Source organism: Pantherophis guttatus, chromosome 2 (genome assembly GCF_059756535.1).
Source record: "Pantherophis guttatus breed Tessera chromosome 2, ASM5975653v1, whole genome shotgun sequence".
Taxonomy (NCBI): domain Eukaryota; kingdom Metazoa; phylum Chordata; class Lepidosauria; order Squamata; family Colubridae; genus Pantherophis; species Pantherophis guttatus.
The window spans coordinates 110,299,016-110,319,849 of record NC_142064.1 but is presented as its reverse complement, the minus strand read 5'-3'; the positions used below and the strand labels follow the sequence as shown (position 1 = coordinate 110,319,849).

Genomic DNA, 20,834 nt, shown 5'->3' with positions numbered 1-20,834 from the left:
AGGCTTGGATTCTGACTGGGTGGGTACAGGTGGGTTGTCTGAGGTGTGTCTTGAGACTGTTACCTGGGATGAGTTTGACCCTGTGACCCCTGAGGACGTGGACAGGATGCTGGAGAGGTTGAACACAACCACATGTTTATTGGACCCCTGTCCCTCCTGGTTGGTGCTGGCTACCCGGGAAGTTACACGAGGCTGGCTCCAGAGGATTATAAACGCTTCCTTGAGTGAGGGTTTCTTGCCTCCCGCCTTGACAGAGGTGGTGGTGAGGCCCTGAGAGAGTGGTTGCGCGACAGCTCCCGCAGTACCTGGATGAATCTGTATCTAGATCCGTTCCAGTCCGGCTTCAGGCCCGGGTACAGCACCGAAATGGCATTGGTCGCGTTGGTAGATGATCTCTGGAGGGCTCGGGACAGAGGTTGCTCCTCTGTTCTGGTCCTATTAGACCTCTCAGCGGCTTTTGATACCATTGACCATGGTATCATGCTGCGCCGGTTGGAAGGATTGGGAGCGGGAGGCACTGTCTTACGGTGGTTCTCCTCCTATCTCTTCGACTGGTCGCAGTCCGTGTTGGCTGGAGGGCAGAGGTCGACCTCAAGGCACCTGATTTGTGGGGTTCCACAAGGGTCAGTCCTCTTGCCTCTCCTGTTCAACACTTATGTGAAGCCGCTGGGCGAGATCATCCGTGGTTTTGGGTGCAGTGCCATCTGTACGCTGATGATACCCAGCTGTACATCTCCACCCCGGACCACCCCAACGATGCCCTTGAAGTGATGTCCCGGTGCCTGGAGGCCGTGCGGGTCTGGATGGGGAGGAACAGGCTCTGACTCAACCCCTCCAAGACTGAGTGGCTGTGGCTGCTGGCGTCCCGATATAGTCAGCTGGTGCCATCGCTGACTATTGGGAGCGAGACATTGGCCCCCACGGAGAGGGCGCGTAACTTGGGTGTCCTCCTGGATACACGGCTGTCTTTAGAAGAACATATGACGGCCGTGGCCAGGGGAGCTTTTTATCAGGTTCGCCTGATACGCCAGTTGCGCCCCTTTCTGGATCGGGACTCCTTATGCACGGTCACTCATGCCCTCGTCACTTCCCGCCTGGACTACTGCAACGCTCTCTACATGGGGCTCCCCTTGAGGAGCACTCGAAGGCTCCAACTGGTGCAGAATGCGGCCGCGTGGGTACTTATGGGGGTGACATGGCGCTCCCATGTGACACCTCTCCTGCACGAGCTGCATTGGCTTCCAGTGGTCTTCCGGGTGCGCTTCAAGGTATTGGTCCTCATCTTCAAAGCGCTCCATGGCTTAGGGCCCAGTTATTTACGAGACCACCTTCTGCCTCCGATAACCTCCCACCGGCCAATACGCTCCCACAGAAAGGGCCTCCTCAGGGTGCCGTCTGTCAGGCAATGTCGGCTGGCGACCCCCCCGGGGAAGAGCCTTCTCTGTGGGGGCACCCACCCTCTGGAATGAGCTACTCCCAGGGATACGACTGATCCTGGACCTCCGGACCTTCCCCCGGGCCCTGAAGACTTTTTTATTTCAGCAAGCTGGGCTGGGTTAAAAATCTTTTAATTGGGGAATTTTATAGGTAAGGGGTTTTAAATTGGGGAAGCCAAAGATAAATTTAATTTCGTTTTAAAGTATTTTAATATTTGTATTGTGTGTTTTTAATTTTGGCTGTTCACCGCCCCGAGTCCTTCGGGAGAGGGGGCGGTATAAAAATTTAAATAATAAAATAAATAATAAAATAAATAACATTTAGCTGTTGCAGCCCACATGAAGTAAGATTCTCTTGAAATAGTTTGAGCTTTGTTCAGTTGGAACATAATTTACTCAGAATGTTCTAATGAAGTTTTTTGAATGAAACAACGTATTTAGAGTACACATTGAAATTATTTTTCATCTTTGTGCATACTTCTGATTCTCTATTCAGTCTATTATTATTTAACTAACCAAGGCTTGTCCAACAGTGTAAGGTTGGCAATTTTCTTATTTCTGTGAACATCTGTTCTACATAACTTTGTCAATTTTTCCCTTTTCCTTCAACTTAGTCACTATAGCCTTAATTCCTCAGCAACTTGCTTGCATTGTATACATACTCCCATAACCTCTGCAATCAAAATGGCTGCTGTAGTGCAAGTTGCAAAAGGCTGTACTGATGCTGTAACTTATTCTTTCATGTGCTGTTATATAACAGAATGACAGAATTGGAAGGAATCTCAGAGGTCTTGTAGTTCAGCTCCCTGCTCAAGCAGGAAATTCTATGCCAGTTCATACAAGTGGCTGTCCAGTCTCTTCTTAAAAGCTTCCAGTGATGGAGCACCCACAAGTTCTGGAGGCAAGCTATTCTATTGATTGATTGTTCTTGCCGTCGGGAAATTTCTCCTTAGTTTAGGTTGTATCTTTCTTTGACAAGCTTTTACCCATTATTTCTTGTCCTGCCTTTTGGTGTCCTAGAGAATAAGTCAATCCCCTCTTCTTTGTGGCTGCTGCTCAATTGGAACACTGCTATTGTCAGCACTTCAACCTGCATTTACTCTAGTGCTGACATAAGAAGGAGAAGAGGGGGCAGCTGGCAAGAGGACGCTTGACATTTCACCTATTTATTTTCCTTGAAAATAATATCCCCTAGGAGATGAGAGGGAGGGGGACATTCCTGGGAGCTTAGGTAGTAGATATGGGGAGAGTGATTGGAAGAAGGCCAATGAGACGCAGATATTTGGGGAACGGAAAGGGAGGGTTTGGGGTCAGGAAGTCAGAGTTGGCTACGCCACGATCGGGGGCAGATTGTCGTGCTTAATAAAATGAAAGATTTCTTCAAAGACTATCTGTTTGGAAATGCAATTTATTTTATTTGAGACGATATCGAAACCTGACAGCTATCATGTTACCCCGTTCTTTCTTTTCATTAAGGTAGACATACCCAATTCCTGCAACCATTCTTCATATGCTTTAGCTCCAGTCCCCTAATAATCTTTGTTGTTTTGCAGTCTTTCTAGAGTCTAAGCATCTTTTTTGTATCATGGTGACTAAAACTGGACAAAGTATTCCAAGTGTGATCTGACTAAGGCAGTATAAAGTGATGCTAGCCTAGGACTGCATTGACTTTTTTTGGCAGCTGCAACACACTGCTGACTCATTTAAGTGATTGTCCACCAGGACTTTTAGATCCCTCTCACAGTTACTGCTGTTGTGCCACCTATTCTATACCTGTGCATTTGCTTTTTTCTTGCCTCAATGTACATTTCTTACCATTGAATTGCATTTTGTTGGATAGGGCCCAGTGTTCAAGTCTGTCAAGATTGTTCTGAGTCTATCTACTAAAGTGTTAGTTATTCCTGCCAGCTTGGTGTTGTCTGCAAATACAATAAATTCCCCTTCTATCCCCTCATCTAAATAATTTATGAAGATGTTGGGGAATCCTAGGCCTAAGACAGAACCCTTTGCATGCTTCCCTCCATGTAGATGTAGTTTCATTGAGGACTACACATTGAATGTGATTTGTCATCCATTCACGAATCTATCTGATGGGATGCTGTCTCTCCCACATTTTTCTCTCTTACCAAGAAGCTGTGGTTTACTATGTCAAATGCCTTATTGATGTACCTATAGCAAGTTTAGATTCTTTAACAAAATTTACTTTCACTTTTTTTTTGCAAACTTGTAAAATATGTTAATGTATTTTTTTCCTTTGTATTAAAATACCAATCTTTTGGTACAAGAATCTGAAAGTTTTCTTAATAAAGACAAAAGCTTGCTACTTTTTAAATCAATGATTACCATAAAAGAAAAACCTGAATCCCTTTGTTTGTTTGTTTTTTATATTATGATATGATCCTAAGGACTTTTATAATGTGGCTTATGCGAACTGCAAATAAAATATTTGCCATCAATGTATCAAATGGACTGAGAGTGACTTTCTTTACAGGATGTAAATGCATATATTTCTTCTTTCCCTCTTAATACAGAGTTCTTTTTTTCCCTTTAATTTATCTTGGTTTTTCTTTGAATTGTCTCACTTTTATTTCTGGATGCCTTTGAAACTGTCCAAAATTCCCCAGCTGTTACACTGAACAGCACATGGTGACTGGGTGCGTATCTGCCTGTGAGAGTTTTTCTCTATTATGACAAGAATCCAAATTGTCTAATCTTTTGGAACACTTGCTAGAAGTATCTTGCATTTGGACTGCACTGGAATGAAGTATGGAATTGAACAGTAGAAATTACTTTTTACAAATCTTCACTCGAAAAGCAAACACTGCTACTTACGGTATCTGTCATGCACATCATGTCAGATCATTTCTTTGAAGGACTTGTTTGTGCTGCAGATTAGAAAAGAAAAAAATAATCATGGATTTCTTCTGATGAGTTGGAGCAATTCCTTCTGTTGCTTGCATTTTTATATTTCAATACAGATGAGAGAACTTTTCTTTTGCCAAAGCTGAGAGGGACACAGAACTAGCTTTCATTTCCCGAATTTTGAGTTATTAAGCTTTACTGTTGCCACCCATATAAATGATGCCTTCAAACTACTCTAACAGAAAGGAAGCAAAACCTTTTGTTTCTTAATGGCTGCTTGATTCTCTGGTTCTCTCAATATTTTATTTACTTTTTATCTCTCATTTATTGAGAGATAAATTTATTGAGACTCCTGGTATTATAAACAAAAAACCAGGTTCAAATTTAAATGCAAATTGAGCTTGCTTATACAAAGCGATTGTGTGACTCACATTGATGATTACTAGTTGAAGGCTGTGGTTAAAACTCTATGCAGCATAGAAGAGGGAAATGCTTCTGCTGTCTGAAGTACAGATAGTTCTCAACTTACAACAGTTCATTTAGTGACCATTCGCAGTTACAACAGCACTGAAAAAAGTGACATCATTTTTCACACTTATGACCATTGTAGAATCCCCAAATTCACATGATCAAAATTCAGATGCTTGGCAACTGACTCATACTTAATGACAGTTGCAGTGTCCCAGGTCATGTGATTATCTTTTGTAACTTTCTGACCAGCAAAGTTAATGGGGAAGTCAGATTCACTTAACAACTGTGTTACTAATTATAGAATTGCAGTGATTCACTGAACAATTGTCGCAAGAAAGGTAACATGGGGCAAAGCTCACCTAACAAATGTCTCACTTAACAACAGAAATTTTTGGCTCAATTGTGGTTGTAAGTTGAGGACTACCTGTATTATACAGCTTGTAAATAGGGCACTTAGTAATTTGAAATGACATTCACCCAAGAAAATGGTACCTAAGTTGCTATTTCTACCTCTGAAAGTTGGCGATTACAATTTAGAATTAGTATTGTAAATTGTCTTCCTAATTTAAAGTTCTGTGGAATATCAAAATTTAGTGGCTTGGATTATATATAATGCTGATCTGTGGGTTTTTTAGGCATGGTTTATTAAATAGAACACAATTATTTGTGACCGTTCATCTTCCCTGGAAATTATGCATTCATGCAATAGGCTGAGAATTGAAGATCTCCATTTATTTCAGAGCAGCCAGTTAAGAATGCATGGGCCTTGAATTTATCTGCAACTATGTGGACAAAATAATTCAGCATGTTATTTGAAAAAGTGTTTTGTTGATTTATTTGGTGTTTGAAACCTTAATATAGGGGTGCTACTGTTCTTTTGGAGAGTTTAGGGTAAGGCAGGGATTCTCACATTGTGAATCAGGACTCCCCCAAAAGAGATGAGGGTAATCACATTTCATTTTTAAAAGTCAGATAAGGCATGCAGGCTAAGTGGGAGCAGTGCTAAAGCTGGTTCTGGGCTTGGTTCCCAGTTCTATCCAATTAGTCAGTTTTCTAATATCTCAAGAGTTTGAAAACGTCTGGTGATATATACAGATTAATGTCAGAATGGGACAATGGCCACAGCTGCCTGGCCCCTCCCACTTCATTCTGGCCTCCCCCATGCCAGCTGACTCAACGGGGTTGTTCCCCCACCATTCCTTCCATGCTACCTCACCCTGGCAATTCACTATGGGACAAATTGCTCTGGACAATTTACCACAAATAGCCACGCATCCTGGCAGCCAATCCATATGCTCTGCCTTCCCATTGGACTTGATGCACTGAGAAGGCACCAGGTGAGATATGCAGCAGCCTTGAGTGCCCGCTTTTTCAAAAGGCTGTGCACTGGGAGGTAGTAGACGTGGCATGCCTTCCCACCCAGTACCCTGCCACCCCCCCACAAAGGAGGGTGCTGGGCTGCTAGGGCAATTGGGCCGCTCTTCCCCACAAAGTGCACCTTTCCAGTGGTTGCACAGTGCATTGCCACCCCCCAAAAGGGAGGGTGCTACACACCACCCAACCTCACCATGCCCACCACCTCACTGCCAGGGTGGGTGAGCAGGATGCTGCTGAGCTGATGGCCAGACTGGAGCTCAGATCGCTCTCCATCCAGATACAACATGCACCTGCAAAAACAACACTCCATAACCAATTTCCCACGCACACCTAACCTTCCTCCCACCACATAAACAAAACACTCTATCCTTAGCAAACACCCTGCCCCCTCACCACATACACTTTGCTGCTCCCCAAGCACATAACATTGCCTTCTGCAGCTGCACCTCCCTACTCCCCTTTTGCCTTGGGTATCCAGAACAAGGAACATCAACCACACACCAGCAACACACCACTTTTACTGACCTTGAAGTCATTGTCCTGCTTGGCCAAAAAACTTTGCCGCTCTTTGGAGAAGAGCCATAGGATGCAGCCTTTGCTTGCAGTCACCCCTTCAACTTCTCACATGCTGAGGACATGCCATGCTCTGTTACCAATCAGCTGGCCCCTCCCCTAGCATTTTCCCAACTTCCCACACTTCACATCTAGAAAAACATGCTTTCTTTTAATAATTTCATCAAACCACAAGCACCTCTGAACAGGACATAGATCTTTAAATAATGGGGTGAGGGCGGAGGCTGCTGAATTACATGATAGAACCTCTTTCATAGTGACAGGACTGCTCTGGAAAAGGTGTGACAGCTTGATATCACCGGATGACACCATTGAAAGGAATACCTAGTGCCATCCACCCTATCTGGCTAGGTCAAACAGGCAGGCACCCACTGATCACCCAGTGCCCAGAGGCTGTGAGGATCCGGATGGAGATGAACCAGCTTCCCATCACTTTGGTGTCTAGGAACAGGACAGGACCAGGGCACTTGCAAGATCACCTATCTCAGACAATATCTGCCCATCTCACCAAGCCAGATAGGGTGAATGCCTCCAGTGAGATAGCAATCACAATACTGCATTCTAAGCACTGCACCACCATGTCATCCGGTGAGAAGAAGCTGATGCAACTTTTCCATAGCAGTTCCACCACTGTGCAGGAGGTTCACATCCATCCATCCATGCATGCATCACATTTGTATAACTTCCAACATAGTGACTCTGGGCAGTGTACTTAGTAATAATCAGGTAAAAACCATTAAAATAGCCAATTTAAAATAAAAACTAATAAAATGACAGTACAACATAAGAATGAACTTCATTAACTGTCATATAGCCATCTAACAGGTTGAAACTACCATGCAACTACCCCAAGCTAGTTGACAAAGCCATATTTTAAAGGCCTTCCAGAAGACCAACATAATTGGGGCCAGAATCGGGCTGCAGAAAAGGCTTTCTTCCTAGGTCCTGCTGAACAACATTGCCTAGCTGCCAGAACCCACAACATGCCTCTCATGGTAGACCTCATGGGATATATAGATGCATCAAATGTCCTAGTCCTGTGCAATATAGGGCTTTAAAGGTTACAATCAATATTTGATTTGGACCTGGAAGCGAACTGGAAACTAATGCAACTTGCACAGCAAGGTATGTGTGCAAGTTGGAGCACCCATAATTGCCTTCTGCTGCTGCATTTTGTACCAACTGAAGCTTCTGGATACTGTTCAAGGTCAGCTCCATGTAGGGCACAATAGAGTAGTCCAATTTAAAAATGTTATTGCTGCATAAATTGTTAGAATTAAGACTGAGAGTATACTTAATTAAAGAAACAGCTGGATTACCAACTAAAAACATTTTAAAATGTGCCTCAAGTTATTGCTTTTTAACATTGGCAATACTTAAGGCAATACTTTTTGTAATGCAGAATGTAATAAGTACAAAATAATATTAAACCAAAAAAAAGTTTTAAAAGACCCCTAAAATCATCAATCCAGTGTACTTATTTTGCTGTACTTCTTACTTCTTTGTCATCCAAACATTGATTTTCTGTTTATCCACTGCAAAGGGCTCCAATAAGATTCAGCTTGGAACTAGGCTAAGCATCTCTTTCTTCTTTCCTAAAGCCATTTTTTTCACCTGCTTCTTCAGCAAGCAAGCAATTACAGGCTTCAGTTTAGTTTTTTTCTCTTTTCCCTTTCCCTAATTTAGACTTGAAATGGAATGTTTCACAACTCTTCTGACTTGATAGTATTCTAGTACTGACAAATCTATTGTGTGGTTGATATTAGCTTAATTATTGGTGACATTTTTCTTCAAGCACTGGAACTTACTTTCTTGCATGTTTGTTAACTTCCCTTGACTTGAGCAGGAACTGTTCTTGTTGACTTGGAGCATAACTGTCTTGCTAGCTCTCTTAGAGCATTGCTAACATATAAGCTAGCTTTGTTGGGTGGGGAATGATATGCAATATACACGTTTATTTAAAAAAAAACATTTCTTTCTCTTTGTTCCTTTTCTTTCAGTGCACAACAAAGGAGCACCCAGGCAAATAAGAAAAGAGCAATTCCAAATCAGGTACTGATTCATGTCAGATACTGATCCATTTCTCTTTCAGCAAATTGTGACTACACACATAGTGCTGTCTGTTGGGCACATTAATATATGATTTTGCAGAAAATTGAATAGGCTTGTGAGCATAGCACTGCATAATGCAGGAAGTAATACTCTCTTCTTATATCATCTGCAAATAGAAAATGACATGGAAGCAGATCCAATTACAAAATGTACAGTACCTCTAGGAAGTTTTTTGCTGTATGTGCTGATTTAGACTGAAGCTGTTTCTGCAAAGTGCATTTCCAGTTTCTTTGAAAAATAATCAGAAAACAATGCTAATTATACAGAAAAAAAATAGAGAAAATAAATAATGCAACCATAACATTCCTTTGAGAATTTGTCAGTCTTGAGGCACAAGACTGGCAATTTAATGTTGCATGACAGTTAGTAAATATACAATATTTAGTACCAACATATATTGATTCTTGTTTGGAAAGAGTGTAATGAAACATTAACACTGTACAGTTATAATTAATAGCATGTAACTTTTTTTCTTTTACTGTTTTTTTTCTACTTTACCTTTCTTTTCCTACCATTTTTATGCTTCTGCTTCCCCTTTCCCCCTCTACTCAATTTTATTTTATTTTTTTACTGTTTTGTCCCCTCATTCTGCTTTTTCTTATTTTGCCTGCACAACTAATTTTGCCAACCTCTAAAGGGTGAGATACTGGTAAGTACTTGTATAATATGCTAGTGACTGATACTTAAAACTTGGTGATGGTGATTTTCTTTCATAACAAAAATCCCAAAATAGGCTATCTTGATGCCACAAACATTGTGCACTTAATTGTACAGAAAAGCAAGTGTCTCCAAAAAGTGTTCCAGGAGATCCAGACATGGGAACTACAGTATAGCTTTAAGCCTAGCTCCTAGTACTAAATTTGTGTGGTTATCAATGTGGCCATGAATGTGGCTTTTCATAGACTTTCTCTGTAGGGCATACAAGTTTTGTCTGAAAGGGTTTCCTTCCTGAGCAGGGGATTGAAGACCTCCAAGGTCCCTTCCAACTCTGTTGTTCTGTTCTGCTCTGTTCTGTTCTGTTCTGTTCCGTTCCGTTCTGTTCTAAACCCACCCCACCCAACCCCTTTCCATTGAAAATAGAATAGGAAACGGTGCTTATGGGAAAATCCCTCTTTCTGCATGTTTTAGATTTTTATCTTCTTCTGGTGAGTGCTGTTGGTATGATGGAATGTCAACACATATGCTATCCATCTCACTCATGCTTTACCAAATAAGGCTTCATGTCTCAGTTCCTAAGTGTCCCTAGTTTTTAATTTAAGAATGGGAACAAAAAGTGAAAAAATAGTTCAGGGTGGAAGCTAAGTGTGCTGGTGAATTTTGACTGGTACTTGCAGTGTTACTAACTTTGTTAGATGGAATTTATGATATCCCTAGTTACATTTACCTTCTTGAAAATATCTTGGAATCCGTGTTGTTATGCATAATTAGAATATAATATATGATTCAGTTGCTTTTTGAAGTCCTAACTTCAGGCAAGCACAGGGAATGGCTTAAGGAGCAGTGCAAATGGATGAAGAAAATAACAAGTACAGTAACTGTGTGTGGTTATTGGACCCTAAGGCTTAAACTGATGAACTCGGTAAGATCATCTAGCTGATCTTTGGGAAATTCATCACATGAGGCTTTTTTGTAAAAGGAGATCTGATTCTCTCAATCTTGTAGTCACAAGGGACTTGAACATTCTCTACACGTGCTTGGCTGTCATCCTCTGCTCATTTACCATTTGAAGAAACAGCTTCAAATGGTCCAGGTGGGTGTCCTGGTCAGAAATATTGTTTCTATTTCTCCCTTGCTTCTGGAATAATGACATTTCAGATTTAATGAATGCATATGGTTTACTTACAATGACGATGGATTCACAAGCATATGGCAAATGCTGTCCAGAAAAAATTTAGATGTAAATTTAGCTGTGAAAATTTAATTGGTTAGCTTAGATATGAGTTATGAAGTTTCTGAACTATTTTAAATTGTCAATATTTCTGCATAAATATGACCTAAAACATGATCTGTTCTTCAACAGATTCTAAAACTAAACAAAGAGAACCTTATTAAATAAATGAGTAAAAAAAAGAGTAAGAGAGTAGAATAACAGATTTGGAAGAGACCTTGGAGGTCTTCTAGTCCAAATCCCTGCTCAAGCAGAAAACCCTATACCAGGGGTCACCAACCTTAAACACTCAAAGAGCCATTTGGACCCATTTCCCACAGAAAACAAAACACCTAGAGCCACAAAACCTGGGTGGGCGTGGTCAACTCAACATCACTCACTCCCACCCAGTCTCATGTCCACTCCCCACAGCCATACCTACCCAGCCGGTCATTAAGGCAGAGAATCGGTTGTTAAATTATTTGCCACACCCGGCCACACCTCCCCCCCCTCTCTCTATCTCTTTCTTTCTCTCCCTCTCTCCCTCTCTCCCTCTCTCCCTCTCTCTCTCTCTATGTCTCTCTCTCTCTCTCTCTCTCTCTCTCTCTCTCTCTCTCTCTCTCTCTCTCTCTCTCTGTTTCTGTCTTTCTCTCTCTCTATTCTTTCCACTCAAATAGTGGAGAAATTAAGATTGCAAATACAACTGAAGTTTAGCTCTCAGGTACGTTCAAAAACTTTTACCTGTTATATCAAAGGAAAGAAAAGTGTGGTAGAAGAGCAAATGGAGGTGGGGAAGAGAAACCAGGACATGGAATACTTGATGGGTACAGAGATGAGACTGGCTCCTGGGGCATCTTCTGCAGGATCCCCATCAACCCTGGCAATGCCCTGGGATACCTTGCTGAATTAACAAAAGGACAGCAGAGAATACATTTATCTGAAATTTAAATCATAGGGCACATAACAAGAAACTGCGTCAGGGAGAATGCACACCTCTGTTATGACCTATCACCATTTAGTTTCAATGTGAGAAATTTCAATCACTCTTTCACAGCTTGACTTCTCCCTGGTGGCACTAGATTTCTTTAACAGCACAACTAATAGTCAGGAATGATGGGAGTGTAGTTCAGTAGCCTCTGGAGAGCCATCACATCTTCCTTCCTTCCTTCCTTCCTTCCTTCCTTCCTTCCTTCCTTCCTTCCTTCCTTCCTTCTTTCCTTCCTTCCTTCCTTCCTTCCAAAAGTATCCTGTCTTCTCCTTCGAGGCCACTCCACCACAAAAAGTCTCTTTCCTTGAAAGCTGGTCTTTTTATTTCAACCCAAAGTACGATTTAAAAAAGAAAAAGATTTGGGACTCTGATAAGAAACTAAATGGGTCTGGAGAGACCTCAGATTCTTTTGGAAATGAAAATGTAGTAAGTGGTGTTTCCTCTGCCCCAAACCAAGAAGCAGAAATGATTGCAAAACTCATATTTAATCCTGTATATTATGGTTTGTTAGTGTTAGTGTTTATTAAAGAATGCTGTGTAGCTTAGAAGCATTTGTGGCTGAAGCTATCCAGGACTATTATTTACACACACACACACACCCTACACCTATTTTTACTCCACTTTCCCTGGATCCTTGGGAAAGGAATGGCATCTTTTCCCCATCCCCGTCTTTAATAATCAGGATTTTGCACCTGTGCAAGATTTTGCACACATTTTGCGGAGTGTCTCTCTTTCCCCCCCCCCCCAGAAAAAAAACAGGATTCAGAAACATGAACCAGGAAACACAGGGGAGAGTCCCCTCTGGACTTGGAGGAGCGGAGAGAGAGAGGGGGGCCGGGGGGGCTACCAGTCTGAGAATTTGGTGTGGTCTGGAGCTGCTGTGTTTTATGCCCATTGCTTCCAACCAAGGTCCTTCACTTCCCCATGGAAAATGCTCTGAACCAGGTGGTGACGCAAAGAGCCAGTCGATACCACAGAGGGGGTTCTTTATCTGCTCCCCCCTCGCAACCTTTTAGCTACTATTATCTCACCTTGCTACCCCCTCCCCTTAAAATGAAGCTAGGGAAGAAAGCCGGGAAGGGGGGAATCTTAAGGAGGAGGGTTAGAGACCCAGGCAGATCTGTCTCTGAATAGCTTCCCACTCAGATTTTGACTGAATTCCTCTATGATCCTCCAATGAACAGAGCCCACCCCCCTTTTTGAACTCTGGACCACCGGGACTTTATTTTCCCCATTTATTGGGGGAAATTGGATTTGTATTGGGTCTTCCCCCCGCCCCACACCAAAAAGAAAGCCAGCTGGGCTTTCCCCAGGCTTCTCCTAGAAAGCCCCCCTACCCTTCCCCCTGTTCCTTTCCCCCACCCCACACTCAAAGCCATTTGGGACAGAGGAGCATGCACTGGAAATGCGTGTTGGGGCGACTTCAGAGTGCGCCTTCTGACCCTCCGGCGCTCAACCTACAACTCTCCATGCTCCTCTAGGCCTGGCTTGTCGAGGAGGGGGGAAGCAGCCCTGATACCTCCACTGCCCCTCCCCATGGGCCTAGCCATCGCTGCCCAGGCTTTCTCAAAGGCATGGCATGTTTCAAAGGCGGCAGCTCATTTCTTTTTCTTTTTTTTTTTTAATTGAAAAAGTTTTTCAAATACAAAATTTCCCCCCCTTTTCTTCCCCCCTCCTCCCTAACCCCCCTCCCCCTCCCCTCCCCTTATGGCTTCTCCAAAATAAAACCCAGATTAATAACAGATTATATAATACTTTACCATCCTTTTACTCCACCCCCCATATACTGACTCTTTCTTTCTAACAATATTATTATATCCCCCCTATACTATACATTTCAAAATAACATTCAGCTATAAATTGTATAATAAATCCTAATTTGGCAATTTCAACTCATAATCCACCCATATCCTCCTCCCCCATACATATCTCTCTTAATTCAGGTCTTTTACATATATTAATATAACATAACATCCCTTTTCCTAAACTAAACAATCAATAAACTAACCCAACTCCACCCATTTTCCTACAGGTCTACCATACATAATATTTTTAATATTTTTATTCTTCTGCCCACACCACTAAAAAAAAAAACATTTCCATATGTAAATAAAATCCTCAAATGACTTTAAGCTTGTAATCCATATGGTATCTTCTATAATGTCTTTCATCTGGATTGTTAATTCGATCACCCATATTAGGGTAACATCAAATTCTAGTTCCAACAGCATGTTCAGTATCTTCAATTACCATCTGCCCCCATCAATAATAAATGTTTTCGTATATAAAAAACCACCCGAGTGACTTTATATTTATATTCCATATAGTGTCTTCTGTAATGTCTTCCATCTAGATTATTAATTCCAACCACTGTGTTAGGGTAACAACCAGATCTTCTGCATGCCCCAATCCCATAATTCTCTTGCCTTGTAGCTCAGCATAAACGTAATCCATTTGTCAAAGAGTCCAAAATAGTGATCTGTCCCCGTCCACACACACACACAAACACAGCCAGCCGAGGGTTAAGACAACACTTTGGCACACACCCAGGTCTTATCTCCAACTTGGCAGCGATTTACACACCGTCTGCCAAGTGCGTTTATTTCCACAAAACAGAAAGATAAGATACTTAGCGTACAAAAAGTCCAAGCAGAATAATATTTCTCTCAGCAGTTCCGGACGAGGCTTTAGTGACTATCCAAGGTTAGTTTTGTTCGTCACAGGGATCACTGGCCACCACCCTCTATTATATAGTCTCTGGGGTGTGGTCCAGTGACTCAGTTCTAATCCCTAGCACGCCTCCTGAGCTGCTGCAATCGTTTATCACGCCTTCGGAGGCGTGCGTCCAGGAATGATGTTTCTCCTCCGCTCTCATCCGAGCCACCTATCTCCCTGCTAATCTCCTCTCCCTCGGCCGGCACCTGAGACAGTGCCAGAGGGGAGGGGCCTGGAGAGGGAGGCCTGGCTGACTCCTCTTCCTCATGCTCGGAGCTTTCTTCCTCCGATGGGACAGGCTCAAAGGGCGGGGCCACAACAAATAGAAAGTTCCAATCCACTCAATTTAAGGCCATCTTCCACATCCCAAAAGTACAGCACTGCAGAGATCTGTCACTCTCCTCAAAATAATATAAACCAATACTTTGCCTCAACTATATTTTCATGTATTCAATCGTCTCTTAAGTAACTGGCATTACACTGTTGTTTAGTCTAAAAATTTTTATTTTTGTAGGACCTGCTTCTTCTTTTCTTAACTTTTTGTGGTTTAGATCTCCATCCTAGTTTCCTTTCTATGAGTTGTATATCAACTGATTGATTTCCATGCTGGTCTGTAACTTGATAAGTCATCACATTAGAATCCAAAGCCGCCTCTCTTGTATTTATAGGTAATCCAACTATAACCTCTGAAGGAGAATCCAAAAGCGGCTCGTCCACAAAGGCCTCTGTAACTTGTTGTTTTTCCATTACCTCCACCTCCATCTGCTTAGCCTGAATTTCAATCTCTTGTTGATTTTGCTTTTCTTTATTCCCCTCGTGTGTTATACGTGGTGATGTTGAACCCATTTTAAGAACCTTATAGTAAAATTCTTCCGCTTTTTCAACAGTATTTAGTTGATATCTTTCTCCTTGATATCTCAATATTATACCAACTGGAACATCCCACCTAAATGGGATGTTTTGTTTCTTTAGCTCAGTCACCAAAAATCCAAAATCCTTTCTATCTTTTAATATCTTGGGCGGCATTAAATATCCAAATCTTCCTTCCATGCATTTCAAGAGTGGAGTTAAAAGACTTTTGCACAATGTCATTTCTTATTTCTTTATCAGTAAAGTAAATCACCACATCTCTAGGCAACTGCCTTTGCTTCGCCACCCAAGAATTAACTCTGTAGGCCTTGTCAATCTTGCAGGATACCTCTTCAGAACTAACCTTTAAAATCCCAGCCAGAACTTCAGCAGACACCTTTCTCAAATCTTCTCTTTTATTTTCCTGTATTCCCCTAATTCTAACCGCAAATTCCATGAATCTGAATTGCATTATTGTGGCTTCATTTTCAATCCTTTGTTTTATATTATCTACATTGTGAGTCTTGTAGTCAGCTTCCTTTATTTTTTTAAACTCTACTTCTGAGCTTTTTTCTTGAATCATTAGTAATCATTTTCAATTCTTTGTATTTTATTATCCAAATTATAAATCTTATCATCAACTTCCTTCATTTTAGACTCTATTTTTGAATTTATAACTTCATCCATCTTCATAATTACTTCTAAGAAACTGTTCATATGTTGCTTCAGAATATCATACTTTTGTTGAACCAACTCTTTAATTTCCTGTCTAAAATTTTCAAGGTTCTGATTCACAATCTTATCATGTCTTGCCATCTCCTCCAATACAAATTCCTTTAGGTCTGTGAAGCCATTCTTCTGCATCTGCAAGCTCACAACCTGTTCATGTGATTTATAAATGGGGGAGCCCCCCCCCCACAGCTTGGTTATCTGGCTTTGTCAGTTTTAGCGCCATCCTGCCACACAAACAGATTTTTTTTCCCTTTTAAAGAAAAAGACTTCTCTCCAAACAATATCAATAACAAATCTCTAAGAAGGAAGAGGCATGAAATAAGAATTTTTCTCTTCACTTCTAACCAGCACTTTTGTTAGATACTTTGTAACGTAATAAACTATTCAAACGGAAGGACTTTCACTATCAGCTTTTCTCAAGCCTCGGCCAGTCGCCATTTTAAACTCTCTTTTTTCCTCCTTTCATTCTTCTTTACTTTTAAAATCAGTCTTGGGGTTAGAAATACTTGCAGTTTAGGATCCCAGATCTGTATTTCATCCTGCTTGTTCAGATGATCTGTTAATTTCATTAATTGGTCCGGTCCCATCGCCTGGCTCTGCAAAACGCAGAGTTCTCCTGAAGCCCGGAGCAGCGGCGAGTGGAAATAGGGAGCCACAACCTGCTTCGTCCCCAAGAGTAAAAAAGAACTCTGGGGACTTCGCAGAGGGCTCTACCTGCCCTCGCTGGCTCTGTCTCACATTTCCTTTAGGAAATGGAGTTTTTCAAGCCGCCTTTCAGCTGTAAAGGCGGCTCTTTACGGGCAACTGGGCTGGCGGTCTCAAAAGACCGTCTGACAGCAACGGAAGCCAAACCGGAAGCCGGCGGCAGCTCATTTCTTGAGGTGCCAAACAGTGTCCCGCTGCGAGAGCTGGGCCAAGCCTTTCCACCACCCGACTCTCCAATGGGGGCGCTTCTACGGGGAGGGCGGCTTTTGTGTTTGGTGCTCAGCCAGGGGAGGGGAGCACTTTCCCACGCCGCCCCTGTCTTTCTCTTGGCCCCATCGAGAGGGAGAAGAAAGGCCAGGCTTGGGGGATGGCCCCCACCCCACAAGATTTGGCCCTGCCATTCTCTCCCAGCCTTTTTTGCTGGCAGCAACAGCAAATGTACCACAGCGAAGGTGGAATTCTGTTGCAATGCAAAGGCAAGTACAGGGGTGCTTCCCTCCCACACTAAGGCTCTGGCCATCTCCACCGCCGTGACAGGACAACAGCTCTTTTTGTTTTTAATAAATAATTTTTATTGTAGTTTCTTGCCTAAGTGTAAAACCTCATTTTTCTCTACATTGAATTTCATTTTGTTAGATAGAACCCCACTGCTTACTTCCCTCCATGTAGATGTAGTTTTATTAAGGGCTACACACTGAGTGCTATTTGTCAGCCAGTTACAAATTCATCTGGGGATGATGCTGTCTATCCCACCTTTTTCTAGTTTAGCAAAAACTAGGTCGTGGTCTACTTTGTCAAAAGCTTTACTGAGCTCCAAATATGCAAAATGTACACATTTTGCTGGTCCATTAATCTAATCACTTTGTCAAGGAATGAAATAAGAGTTGTTTGACATCATCTGTTTTTGACAAACCCATGTTGGCTTTAGGTTATAACTTTGCTTGCTTCTACGTGTTCACATATCTGTTGCTTAATTATCTTCTTCATGATCTTCCTGGGTATTGATGTCAGGCTGATTCATCTATAGTTCCTGGATCTGTCCCCCCCCCCTTTAAAAAAAAAAAAAAGATGGGAACCACATCAGCTCTTTTCCAGTTCCTCTGGTAGTACCCCGGTGCCCAGGATCTTTTGAAATATATGGTTCAATGGTTCCAAGATCATGTTTGCCAGTTCCTTCAGAACTCTGGGTTGTAATCCATCAGATCCTTGAGATTTGAAATCATCTAAAGTGGATAGGTGTTCTCTTACTATTTTCTTGCCTATTTTAATTTGAATTCTTAGTTTGTTTTTTACAGTTCTGTTTTTGGTAGGTTGGGCTATAGTTTCTTTTTGTGTGAAGCAAATGCAAAGAAAGAATTAAATAGCTCTGCTTTCTCTACTCCTGTCACCTCTGCCATTTTCTTCCATTAGTGGAGTGATTGTTTCTTTAATTTTTTTCTTGTTTTTTATATATTGAAAGAAACATTTTAAATTATTTTTGACATTTGATGCAAGTCTGAGTTCATCCTGAGCCTTAGCTTTTCTTACTTCATCTTTGTAGATTTGGGTTATACGCTGATATTCTGCCTTAGTTATGTGTCCTTGTTTCCATTTTTTATACTTATCTTTTTTGTCTTTCATTTTATCTGTGAGTTCTTTGTGCAACCATTTGGTTTCGTCTTGGATTTCTTATTTTTCTTTTTCACTGGTATTGTTGTCGACTGGACTTTTATAATTACATTTTTCAGAATTTCTCAAGTTTGTTGAATTATTTTCCCCTTTAAGTTTTTCATCCATAAAATCCTTCCCAAGCTCTCTCTAAGTTTGTTGAAATCAACTCTTTTAAAGTCTAAGACACTTGTTTGTTTGTTCCATCGCTTGTGTCTGTATTATATTGAATTCTAATGTGTATGGTTGCTGTTTGTTTATTCATTGAGGAAAATGTTCCGAAGCTACCAAAAAAACAAACAAAAGGTTAAAACATATGAAGAATGGTTGACATAGGAATTGGCTATGTCTAGTCTAGCAACATGATAGCAGTGTTCCAATATCTGCCACAAAGAAGTCAGCCTATTCTCCAAAGCACCTGAAGGCAGGATAAGAAGCAATGGATGGAAACTAATTAAGGAGAGACCCAAAGTAGAACTAAGGAGAAATTTCCTGACAAAACAGTTATTCAGTGGAAAGATTTCCCCCAGAAGTTATGGGTGCTCCAACATTGGAGGTTTTTAAGAAGAGATGGGACAACCATTTGTCTGAAATGGTATAGGTATCATCTGTTTGAGTAGCGGGTTGGGCTGAAAGATCTCCAAGCCAAGGTCCCTTCCAACTCTGTTATTTGTTAATCCTAAAGGGTCACATACATTCGCGAAAAAATAAATATGTAGGTTTGGGTCATTTTTCTCAGCAAATAAATGAATAAGCATGCTGTTTTGATTCATTTGTTTAATTGGGTTCTTTTTAATTAGTTTTTGGACTGTGCAAAGAATGCATTTTAGATCGTATTTATGCAGAAATATTGACAATTCAAAATGATTCACAGACTTTAAAGCACCACTGTATTTGGCACAGGGGCTATTTTATTACATAAAAGCTTCAGTTCTGATGTGTAACATTTTATGCATAACATATTGGTTGGTATTGCTTCCTCTAATCTCTGAGAAAGGTTTATATGCACTATTATTCCTCTGTATTATTTTCCCTTGTCTGGTGAGATCAATGTTTCTCCGTGCTTTTCCTTTAAGTGCACTACTTCAAAGAAATTTGGTTGAGTGGGCTTGGCTTTTTTAGACAATCTGTTATTGTGCTTTCAACTAAAAAGACACTGAAGAAATTATAGATGCTAGGTTCAGAGCTAAAAAGCAAATGAGCTTATTTGGTGGCTTCATGAGAAAATGGAAATGCCGGAAACTTTGAGGGAATATCCTTTTAATACTAGGGACAGAGCACTTCACCTATCTAGTTCTGTTTTGCAATAGTTGCTCTTGCAAAGATTCTGATTCTTAATGAGGTAATACAATCTGGGGTACACATATGGCTAATTAATCCATTTTGAATGCTTATGCATTCATTCTGCTCAGATTTGAGGTATGGGAGATCTGTTCTTCAAAGTGCTATTTTACTCCCCTCTTCCCAGTTTTATAATTAGATTTGGTGGAATAGGATCTAATCTAGTATAAAATATATAAGAAGTTTGCCTTTGGCCAGTTTTCTCTGGAGGTTTAGGTAAGTGGTCAGGTAGTCTAATCACTGTATTATGCTTGTATAATCTGAGAGTTCTGACACTTTCATTTTCATGATATTTTACAGATAATTGTGCGAATCATAGAACAGTAATTTTTAAATACAGTATGAAGTCTTAGGAGTGTGTTGCAAGAAATTGGAGGTGTGTCTGAATCCACATCAGTAGAGGATTGCCTATTGAATGTATGAAATTGTGGTGGGCCTGCCAATTAAGCAGGGAATCCAATCAAAATTGCTCATACCTGAAAGAGTAGGTTTTTCTCAGGATGAATAATTTCTACTCCTTTGTGCACATTTTTCCTTTCATGGTATTTAAACATATGTTCAATTTTAATTTTTCAAAAGATTGCTATCTATCAAAACTTTGGAAAACAACTCCAATTCCAATGCAATTCCTATCTTCTCTTGCTGGCTGTGAGAATGTGGATTATGCTGCAGTAAGAGGAAGGTGGAAATCTGACTGGCTGGGCTGTTTGATATTATATAATGTGCTTCTTGAATATCAGAAGACGTATGAACCTATGAAAAATCCTTCTTTACCTCTTTTTCTAGCTTCTTGCAAGTTTGGTTATAGTATTGATGATGAGAAAGCATTAGGAGACTCCTCTTGACCCTTCTAACCATTTTTTCCTATATTTGTATCCCTTCTGTTTTCTGGATCTGAAAATATGGCTAGCTTTTGTGATTAATGAATGAAGGCAAATTTTGTTACCATATTTCCTTGAAAATAAGACCCGGTCTTATTTTCTTTTGACCCCTGAAAAAACGGCTAGGGCTTCTTTTTGGGGGTGTCCTAATTTTTTTGAGCTGCAGGAGGTGGTGAGCACAGTCACCTCATGGCTGCTCAGTCCCTTAATCGTGGCCCACGGATCAGCTGAGCTAGTGAAGTCTGGGAGTTCTGTCTCTCCAGGCGCCTGGAGATGTT

The 20,834-nt window shown here is 41.2% G+C and overlaps 1 protein-coding gene across 18 annotated transcripts in view; it reads left to right on the top strand.

Moving 5' to 3' along the window:
* Positions 1–20,834, top strand: part of DNM2 (dynamin 2) — a 218,497-nt gene that overhangs the window by 152,134 nt on the left and 45,529 nt on the right. For 10 of the 18 annotated variants that reach the window (XM_034437866.3, XM_034437865.3, XM_034437867.3 and 7 more), the window contains one exon: positions 8,720–8,771. In XM_034437866.3, the coding sequence (XP_034293757.1) occupies positions 8,720–8,771 (52 nt within the window). Of the gene's footprint in view, positions 1–8,719; positions 8,772–9,468; positions 9,481–20,834 lie in introns of all 18 variants that reach the window. The other 8 variants (XM_034437863.3, XM_034437861.3, XM_034437862.3 and 5 more) reach the window with 1 other exon arrangement.